Here is a 10,986-nt window from a genome sequence, read left to right as displayed (position 1 = left end):
CACCAAGAATTAATGAATCAGAGGATCTGTTCGGCACAAAATTTAGCACGGCACGCGATTTGGCACCAGAAGCCTTCTGTTCGGCTGCACAGTGCCGAACAGAAGGCTTCTGTTCGGCACTGTTCAGCCGAACAGAAGCCTTTTGTTCGGCGATCCAGTGCCGAACGGAGCACGAACCGTGAAAAAAAAAAAAATTTCGAAACAAGGTGGAACACGTACCTTTGCGGCCGATTCTTCGTCCCAAATCACTAGTTGCTTGTCCATGCTTCGAATGGGGCTTAAATCTCCTTCAAAGATCGCCTAAACGATGTAAATGGATCGAGGGGTTTAAGGGGGGTTTGAGGGGTGTTTTTTTTTTTTTCTTTTCAAAACGAAACGGAGGAGGAGGAAGGGGAGTGTACTGAGAAAATTTCAAGGGCAATATGGTAATTACACTAAAGGTTAGTTTGGGTATTTTTTTTTTGGGTTTTTGGGGGTGTCCTTAGCAAATGGGGGGGTGTATATAGAACCCCCCATCCATCTGCCATATGACGCGACGGCAACTGTGGTAAAATGACCAAATTATCCCTAACTGCTACTAGTATTGAAAGGGATTTTAATGGATTGGATCGGGCAAACCTAATTCGAATTAAAATCGATCGCTCTATCCCTTTTTCCCCCATCATCCCTGCACCAAGTCGAGCCCTAATCCTTTGCATTCCAGCTCGGAGGAACCCGGATACCTCAAGTCGAACCCTAATCCTTTGATCGTAACCTCGAGCGAGCTCAAGGAAATGCATGCCTGGATATGAAAGCATTTCATCAAATGGTACATCTTCTCCCTTGCTTGGATATTTGTTCTCCATTTCAATGTGGTGTATGTGCTTGTTTCAATTTTAACGATGCGGCCACTGATCGTTTGTTGAAGCATGTGTGATGTTTGTGAATGTAAGATTCGGGGATTTGGTGTGTGGTGTTTTTTTTCAGTAAAGTTTTGTTTTTATTCTCTCGTGGCTTTTCTTTATGCTGGGAGGTGTGTTTCTAGTGGTTTATGGTTTATAATGTTCTCTTTTTTGTTCACGTTTGAGAATGTTGCGTGCTTTGGGATTATGTTGGGGATAATTGCGACATTTGTTCATGTTAATTATGGATTGTTGTAGTGATAATTTACTAAGCTAAGCTAAAACCTAATTGCTGCTCTATCACATATTAATTGTTGCAACGTGTGTTGTTAGAAAAAAAAAATTGTCTAAGAAGTGGTGCCAATATTTAAATTGTTTGACAATACTATAGGGATGGAGAATGGTTGTTCACTTTAGATGTTCACCATAGATGCTGCTAGAAATTCGCTAGAGTGGGGGTTTTGTGAACTACTATGATAATTGTGACTGATGAAATGAGTCTACTTGAGATCGAGAGGATGACAAATGTTCTGGGATATAGAAATTCTGCCAAATTTCATTATCTAGTTCCAAGGCAGGGTTTTGAAGAGCTGAAACTATTGCAATGAGACCAGGATGTCAAGATATGCTTCATATTTGTAGGGGATAGCCTACTGTGAGAGTCTATATGGAGCATAGGGTAGAGGAGCCAATTTCGAGCCAGGATCCACTACTGCTTCCATCATCCTCATAGCTAGATACCATTATTGATTTGGATGGTGATATCACTTAGGAGAGCTATAAAGGATGAGGGACAAGATGCAGTTAGTGTGGATTGCATTTTAATTGAGACTACAGTGAGTGCTCAGGGGACAGGATCCAACCTCCATATAAAAAAAAAAAAATCAGTGAACAGCTACTAGTGTTCCAAGGGATAGGAGCAGAGGGGGGTGTGCAAAAGCAGTAAGAAGACACTGCAAATGAAGCTCAAGGGACTGGTTTGAGGGATCATGAGATAGGTGCAAATGAAGGTGTCCAAGCTTCACAAGTCCAAGTGTGAGTGAAGCTCAGGGGATAGATGCTCGGTCCTTTTCTACTTCTGAATCTGCTAGAGAGGTGGACATAGAGAACCTGAAGGGGAAAAGACCTGTGAAAGCTGATGAAAGGAGCAGTGAGTGATAATTATTCTAACAATGAAGTTACAGTGATTGTAGTGTGGCTCTAAGTGATTCAAAGGAAGGTGATGAGGAATATGATTTGTTTGAGCAACACACAGTTACAACAGTGATAGAGGAGGATATTAGGAGGTGGATGGAGATGTCTAGGGTTACATTAAACAAGGATGTCACTAAAGAAGTGGGGCATTATAATTGCAATTCTTCTGTGACATATATATAACGGATCTAACAATTTTGTGAGTTTCTATCTTTCATAGTTCTTTTGAATCAGCGATTGTTCAATATCAAGGGAAGGGAGGTGTGACATCCCTTAGAAGAATTAATGGGGCTTGTACGTAAGGAACCAAATTCGGAGAACAGCAATGAGCTTAGAAGAATTGATGGCTCATCAGATTTTAGTGGAAAAGGATCAGGAAAGAAAAGGTATCCCGAGTTTAATGCAGCTACGAACTTTAATTAACTTATTGAGCTGAAAGTTGGGATGATTTTTGAGAGAGTCGTAAGGTGTTCAGATAGGCACTCAAGAACTTTTTTGATCCAAGAGAACTTTGACTTCACTTACAAGAACAATGATAAATGGAGGGTGAAAATAATATGCATAAAGTGTGTGGTTAGAGGACCATATATCCCCAATTCAAAGGCAGGTTACATTTCAAGTCAAAAGTTACCAACCAACTCACAGGTGTGGAAGGTAGCTCTATAACTACAATGTCAATTTAAGAAGATTAATAGAACCATCTTTGTGGATGACAACCAAGCCAAGGAGGAAAAAGATTAATAGAACCATATTTGTGGGTGCAAAGGATTTGAGATTTGAGGATCACTACATCTTTAAGAAGGAACCTCGCAATTTACCGGCCGAGGTACTTCTCTTTCTGCTTTGCTTAAATAAGATGGAAGAAATTTAATTTCATTTTTATTGCTGTCGGTGGTAGCTAATGGCCTATGCTTGTGTCTTATTTGTTATTTGCTGAAAATCACTCAGAACTTTCTTCACGTATGGTATAAATATTTTGGGACCAGCATTTTTATCAATCAGACATGTGATATAATTGATACTGTCATCTATAAGCAATGTCTCAAATATATTGATACAGTAAATGATGTGACTTTGCCGATGTGTGTTTTTAACATTCGCAAATTTTACAATCTATTCACAAAACATTCACAAATTTTACAATTGATTCACAAAACCGGACATAAAGAACAGAGCAACCGGTCTATTCACAACTTCTTCAAGAACCCGTCATAAAGAACATAGTAACATGTACTGTTGCTAGTGCTGGCAATTTTAGATTTTGATTAATCATCTTGCATCTCCAGTGCTCATCTTGGTAAACAAATCAGTAATCTTAAATCGTTATGTTCATCAGTTTCTTTCTTATTTTTTATCAAATGTGTTACTTCTGTTCTTTAGGTGACTTCTGCGTTCTTTCCCAAGTTCTGAATGTTTTCTCCTGCGAACTATTCCTCAAGACCATCCCGTCATTGTGAACATCAGTAGGTGTCAGCATACTTTGTACAGAAAAGAATGCCTATCACATAAATTAAATACAAACATCCTCTCTTTTAGTCCTTCAATCGACAATTGACACTGAACTAACAGCAAGAAATTCAACTAGCCTCTGCTCAAGCTGTTCACTTGAACCAGAAGTTGGAAATCAAGGAATGTCTTAATGGAAACCAGAAAAAACTACAGCAGTAGGTTCACAGAAGGCCTGAAGAAGAAGAAACTTATGCGAATGGCCTATAGAGTAGTAGAAGTTCCCCTTTGAGAATAGCTGATCTCCAGCTGCTTGCCAGGTTTCGGGGCTTGATATTTTACTGCTTTCCCACCATAGGTTTCAGCAGTGAAGATGTGTCTCTTGCAAAATGGAAGGAAACAAACAATTGCCTGTTTCAGGGCCGAAAATTCCAGTTTGTTTCGACTAAGTATATATGACCATCGGGTACCTCACTGAGATGCATCTGTTAGACATGTTAGGTACACCAAGCAAACTCATTAAATTTTTTTAAAGACATTTCTTGTTGCTGGTTATGATAAAATGGTGTACCAATGGATGCTGACATAGAAAACCTAATTATACTTAAGTAGCAATGGCAGCAGCACAGATCAAATCTTATAGATAATGGAAAACTGCAGCTACTGTTGTGAAAGTTTAACAACTTTTATATATTTGACATAAACAAAAAAAGGGCACAGATCAGCGGCTACCTTGATGAATGGACCTAGGCGTGTGCACATACCCTAATATGCATGAACTCAGAAGTTTATATATCAATTTATGCAGCAGAACTGACAAAGCTTGCCAAACATTCACTATCTATTTGCAGCTACAATAAATAATAGGAGTGTTAAATTTGCTTTTCACTTGAATAATTACAAAGGTGATCCACTCATGAAAATATATTATTTTATGGAAAATAAGCCTGCAGAAGGGATATGAATAAAATAAATTGATCATGAATGCATATAGATAACCACTCTTTCTTTCCAATTAGTTCTCGTTTATATTCTTACATGTATTTAATTACTTGCAAGAGTAGAAATGTGGGCACCATATAACTACTTTTGTGCTTCTCAATATGATAAACTAATTATCTTCTATACTTGAAAGAAGTATCAATCGCTCTACCAGAAGCAGCCAAAAAATATAATAAATGAAACAGAAGAAAAGGAGGAAACATATGGATCACTCCTTAACCCTCAACAAGTTGATGAGTAGGTAAGAGAATGATATAAAAACATTCAAATAATAACTCTTCAGGAAAATGTCTCCCAAAATAAGTAAGGCCCCTTGGGACAAGGAGAATAAGAACATCTAAAAGAATACCAGACCTCATCCAAAGTTTCAGTCTAATTATTGAACACCCTTCTGTTCCAAGCTTTGGATAAAATTGCATGACTTGTTGGAACCCCACATCAATTTAAGCTTCTATCAATTGCCAATGGCCAAAGATCCCCAAGAATCGTAATCAGACATTGGTAAAAAGAGCAGGGTCTTTATAGACCAGACTGAGATATTCAAATCGGTTAAAAATCTCCACTTCTCTCCAGCACCTCATGCATTTCAATCAATATTGATGCCCAAGTAGTAATACATATGATCTGCCCCATGATAACAATCTACTCAAAAGGTTTCGATCTTGTGCAGCAACTAGGTTCAATAGTTTGATTGCTTTCCTATTCATGGTGCAATTTGGAGAGCTCAATGGACAAAACAAAAGGTTAAAAAAAAATGTATCGCAAAGATCTATCTACAATTCTGCCGAATTCGGTAATTGGAACTTAAGGTTGGTTTCACTGATGATATGAAAGTGCACAGAATCCTTTACCTAGCATAGCGAGGGATCCAAAACTAATCATTTGTAAGAGCATCCAGCAACATTTTTATCCAGAGATGCTAAATTTTCTCTCTACTCATCCTCTCAACTCATCAAGGATAGCGCAAAAAAAAAAAAAGAAAAAGAAGAAGAAAGGAATTGCTAATCTGGTTTCCAGACTAGGTCTGCAGGAAGGACAATGCCATGATATGAACCCAAACCTGCAGCCATATGGAACCATTGTGCTATGAACTAAACTACTTTACAATGTAGTCGACAATTACCATGATTTTTCACGCATCTTATTATATACTGCTTTCGGCGTAAAATTATCAAAACTAAATAGAGAAAAATATTATATAACGCAATATACTCCAGTATGGTGTGTTATAACTTTTTCTTTTTTCTTTTTTTTTGTTTCAAGTCTTTTTCTTTAAGTTTCCCCCAACATTTTTGACGAAAAACCTGAATCTCAAACCAATCTATGCTGAAACTTTGCTTTAAGTTTCCCATTTTCTTTCAGACCAGCCAAAACCATCACGACTGTATGATACCTAACTCGCCACCTCTCTCCTCCCCACCCAGCAAAAGCATTTTATCATGCATGGTTAGAATTTGCTGCTTCCCTACATCTTAAAACAACGAAAACTTAAGGGCATTCCAAGCCTACGATTTTTCTGAATTTAAGATCTGATTTGGGACAATCCTTTAGTTTATGAAACAATTACCCAACAGACATACTCCTATGTGCATTTCCGTATACAATGGAGTCCATGCCAACCTAAAAATTAGAAAACATTAGAAAACATTCACAGGTTTTTATTGATGCTAAAATGGCAGTTAGTTCTTTGATCTTTACCACCCATGTTGGTTATCTAAGACCGCAAGATCCCTTGAGCTAAGATCATAAATGTTAACACCAGAGACTAACACATCCATGCTTTTTTCTGGAATATACAATTCTTCCCCATTTCAAGGTTTCTTTCCTCCAACATTCCATAAGGCCTTGTTTTAGTACTCATCCCCAGAAAAATTTGCCTAAGCTCACAATATATAGCTAAGTTATTTTATAGATCAGAAAAAACCATAAAGTTTGTATCCAGTTTGATGATTCAGCTCGTATTCCCATCATATCTTTTGCAACTTCAACATCCAATACTCTATTATGAGAGTCAGCGACCATCTAATATTTTGCTTGTGCAGCATGATCTCCAAAATAAGGGAAAAAGCCAATAAAATTAGTTTCTGTAACTATTATGGAAAACATATACAGGCTGACAAAAATCAACCTATGAACTTTCATTTATCCCATCTGGTAAACATGAACAGAAAGAAACAAATTTGTAGCATACCAATAACATGCCACTGGTAAGTGGTAATAATTGGAAGCAAAAGGTGACATACCTTGCTTGGGTCACACAAATACACTAAAAGACAGATATCAGAAAGGTTGTAGTCTTGCCGCAGACACAAATGGAACAAATTGGATGGATAAAGATATATTCCCTCATCCAGAAAATAGCAAGTTAGCATTTTCAAACATTCTTTAAATATTGAAAAGTACATGAAAAAATCATTGTCCCAAGGCTGCATAAAAACAATATAGTCATACTGCATAATGTGAGCCAAAGCAATAACTCAGCCTGTGTAATTTAGACTCTCATATCCAGCTCGAAGACTCCTTGCCGGAAATGTATCAGCAAACTGGATCCACATTAAAACACTTGGGTGTGAACAATTTCTTCGCTTGCAAGTTTACAAGTTGGTGTAGAGTAGGATTCCTCCAACAATAAGTGTATGCCACCATTACCGTTTTTAGAGATCAGTGTGGAGGTATTCAAATAATAATGCACAATGTCATGGTTCTTGAAACATTGGACTAAGTTTTGAAATTATATGACAAACATGTTTATTGAAACACTGTAGCATGCAGCATCTTTTCACTTTTCCACTATAAAATATTTAGAAAATTTACACGTATATAATTTAGTTGTTTTTTTCCTATGTGTCCCAGTACTTCATTTGTCTTCCTCCTGCCAAGTATGACACATGCCAAATATGATTCTCCCGTCCATGTCCATGCAAACACCATGAGCCTTATGCAAACACAGAGAACACAAGCTTCCTTGTTTAACATATCATAAAATATGATCATCTCGAGTTAACTTAATATCGAAAGAAATTGAACCAATTTACTGGTGAATTCGAAGAAAGACAGATCAAGTATGGCCTACTTAATAATACCTCCCCAGCTGTACAGAAGAAACCTGAACAACAAAGGTGACGACCAACGCTTTAGAAGCTCCAATGGTTGGTCACACAGACAAAATCTTAGTGGACCCTTCCGGGCTCCATCTGCTCTCGTCCTCGCTCTTCCTCCATCCGAAAACCAGCAGACTCTAATGGGTCTCCTGACCTCCTGAAATCCAGCTCCAACTCCTCCTTCCTCACCTGAATCATCAACTGTTCATTCTCAAGCATCAGTCTTTCATTCTCCAACCTTGACCTCTCGATCTCCCTATCCTTCTTGCTGCTGAACCGCTGCCACTTGAACCTCTGCCTCTCTATTGCGAGAGCTTCGGTCTCGATGTCCAATCTCTCCTCCTCGAGCTGCAATGCCCGCATCTTTAACCACTCTCGCCGCTCCAACGGCGGCCTTGTCGGGTCTTGAAGGACTGCATCTATCTCAGCAAGGAACCCCTCAAAGCGCCCCCTTCCGACCTCTTCGCTCCCTTCTTCTTCGTTCCCACCACTGTCGTCGTCATCCTCCTTCTCATCCTCCTCCTCCTCATCCTCCTCCTCCTCCTCCCCATCAACACACTGATTGCCATCCTTCGATGGTGCGGCATGTGATAGCAAAGAGCTCTGCAAATTGATATCAGGACAATTGGGTATTCTCTGGCCAGTGTGGTACGCGCACATCTCCTGGTAAAAAAGATGTTTCGAGCTCAAGATCTTTCTCACATCATTCTTTGCTTTTTGGGAAATGGGCATGGACTCCAAGCTTGCAGGATCATGGACGACATTGCAGGAGGCCCCAGGACCAAGGATATCGTGCAACCTCTTATATCTTTTGTTCATGTCATTGAACTTATCCTCGCACTGCTGGGGCGAAACATAGGCGCCATTCTCTTGCATCAGGAGTGATACCATCTTCCATTTTCCTTTCTTCTGGAAGGCGGCCCCGTGCTTCCTCTTCGCAGCACCTGCCGTCCCGTCTACAGCCTCATAAGCGCAGTCATCCCCGACGAAGGCCACGATCCGGATCAACAGCCGGACCACCTCGTCGGTCCACTTCATACGCTGCCAAGGCGAGCCCTTTTTGCCCTGGCCGGCGCCGGCAGAGGCCAGTGACTGCTGGCCGTGGCCGTTCCCCTCGGCCGAGGCGGCGGCAGCGGGGAGTTGGTCGTCATTCTCGCTGTTGGCGGAGGGGTAGATGCCCTTCCCGCGAGGCGGGGGATCGAGGGAGGGAGTAGGGTCGAAGAGGGGCATCGGGTGGCCGGGATCGATGCCAGCGGTGGGCATTGGTTGGAGGTGAGGAAGGGGGTGGTGGGGTTGGCGGCGGTGGTGGACGGAGGGGTCGAGGTCCAGAATCCCGGCGGATGATCCAGAGAGAAGGCCACTATTCATCATAGAATTATCCATGGCTTCCCCTCTTCCTAAACGCTGGGTTAGATATCATACAAGAAAAACCCCTGGACAACCATGGATTTGACAACTTGGAACGAAACGGAACCCTAGATTTCAACAAAACAGGTTCGAAAAGATGAGAATCCTCATGGTTGTTGAGATGCCTTACGGTTTTGATCCAGCGAGCACTACGGTTTCCACGCGGAGATCGAAGAAAACGCGGTGCTTCGGGAGCTCGGAGGCGTAATAATGGCGACTTCGGAGCTCGGTGTCTGCAGAGAGAGCTGGACGACGCAAGGCCATTTATTAGCATTAAATTTAGAATCGGATGGTCGGAGCGGACCGACTCAGTGAACCGTCACCGGTTCGGTCGAAACAGGTGAAAAATATTCGGTTTGGTTGCATTGCGTGGGGAATAATCACATATCACTGTATCCAGTCACTGAATATATGCAGCTTACCAAATATATTTTGCTTTGACCCGAAGCACTTCTCTTATTTATCCCTTAATTTTAATTAAAAAATATATTTTAAAAAATATATATTTTAATTCTGAAATAACTATTTTTGGAGTCACTCTTAAATAGAACAGACAAAGAAGCAACTGACAAGCAGACATTCACATTCTCCTTGTAATGTCGGTGTCTTAGTGGATTGTCTTCGTTTGTTTGCATTATGTTTGTAAGATATAATTTTTCATATATTTTTTTTTAACCTAGTATGAATTTTTGATTTACTAGTAGCCTCAAATAAAAGGATAAATGTATGACATTTTTTTTTTGTATTTTGTAATAAACATAAAAAAAATATAGCTCCATTTGGCTCTTTCTACACATGCAATTATACTTCTTGATTGATATGATGTAATAAAAATTTAAAACATAAAGGAAAGTGTAGTATTTAAGTTGCTTTTTTATTCTGTTGTTTATTATCAACTTTAGATGCATGTCATTCACTTGAATGTAGGCAAATTAATGATTTTTTTGAGCCATCACTCGAAAGTTGTATTTCATGAAACTTACATCTTTTCTATGCATAGAGTCGGACAAGGAGGATACTGAAAGATAGATTAGACAACTACAATGATGAGAGCTAAGGTTAAAAAAAAAAGAGGCATCATGGAAGCAATGTTGTGAGGACCGTGCGGGCGTGTGTTTAGTTCTACATCGGTTATTCGCTTAGTCGATATTGGATACTTATACATAATCAAGGAACCCAAATAATACCTTCCGGCTAGCCATTTTAGATAAGGTTCTGCGTTGTTACAAATTGGTATTAGAGTGGATTTGGCCCATAACCTATATACACTAGGAGACATTGTAGCACGAATCCATTGGAGCTGACCACGGGTCGATCGTAGTATTTTTGATTAGACAAGTAACTCGAATAATACCTTCCGGCTAGCTTTTTTAGGTGAGGTTCTGGTTGTTACAAATGCATGGTGGAGGAGACCAAGGAGGGAGGGAGAGAGAGAGAGAGAGAGGAGAGCCAATTAGCAAGACAACATGAGAGGTAGCAAGAAACATAGGGACCATAAACAAAGATAATGGTGGAAGTGATCAACACACGAAGGGGGCTTAATGATAAGGCATGGATGAAAAAAATTCTTATGTTTGTAAGATCCGGACAGGAAGAAGGGGCAACAACGATAACATACTAAAAACATCATCAAATTCCACGAGAGATGATGTGATTTTCTAGATGTAAGAAGAGATATTTTTATGCTAGCATCAAATACCCCTATTCCCATCCATCAATAAAATGACATCTCACTCGGTCTTCAATGCTTAAGATTTTAAGTGCGTATAATAAAGAGCAATTCAGAATTTCGGTCCCCTTTAATTAATACAAGGTAGAAAGAAATCGAGAGATAATTTCTAGTGCATGGTAAAACGACTATAATTGCATGGACCTATAACACTCAATACATGGGATGGCATGCTGCATGATCTTATGAGGCCTATTTGATCATCACCATGAGAATTGGAGTTCAA

General features: G+C 39.8%; 1 protein-coding gene and 1 long non-coding RNA gene across 3 annotated transcripts; one reads left to right on the top strand and one right to left on the bottom strand.

Annotated features, from left to right (window-relative positions):
* The first annotated feature begins 384 nt into the window (after window positions 1–384).
* LOC148700740 (uncharacterized) lies at window positions 385–3,619 on the top strand. Its single transcript, XR_015971460.2, has 2 exons — window positions 385–808; window positions 3,456–3,619. It is a non-coding gene; the product is annotated as an uncharacterized LOC148700740 (long non-coding RNA).
* On the bottom strand, window positions 805–9,343 carry LOC103702316 (uncharacterized). Of its 2 annotated transcripts, none has more exons than XM_088707526.2 (2): window positions 7,607–9,343; window positions 805–4,006 (listed from the first exon to the last, which is right to left on the bottom strand). In XM_088707526.2, exon 1 carries the CDS (start codon window positions 9,005–9,007, stop codon window positions 7,694–7,696), a length of 1,314 nt encoding a protein of 437 aa, XP_088563652.1. In that variant the 5' UTR covers window positions 9,008–9,343; the 3' UTR covers window positions 805–4,006; window positions 7,607–7,693. The 2 variants fall into 2 exon arrangements, with proteins under 2 accessions (XP_088563652.1, XP_089782348.1); XM_089926222.1 differs by lacking the exon at window positions 805–4,006 and adding an exon at window positions 6,895–7,066.
* Window positions 9,344–10,986: the final 1,643 nt, after the last annotated feature.

This window comes from Phoenix dactylifera, chromosome 11 (genome assembly GCF_051530095.1).
Source record: "Phoenix dactylifera cultivar Ajwa chromosome 11, Ajwa_hap1_PhDact_Kaust_v1.1, whole genome shotgun sequence".
Taxonomy (NCBI): Eukaryota; Viridiplantae; Streptophyta; class Magnoliopsida; order Arecales; family Arecaceae; genus Phoenix; species Phoenix dactylifera.
Note: the sequence above shows the minus strand (reverse complement) of the source record. Positions and strands in the feature narration are given on the sequence as shown.

Excerpts from the sequence above, each read along its gene's own strand:
- LOC103702316 (XM_088707526.2), bottom strand. The coding sequence starts at position 9,007 with ATGGATAATTCTATGATGAATAGTGGCCTTCTCTCTGGATCATCCGCC.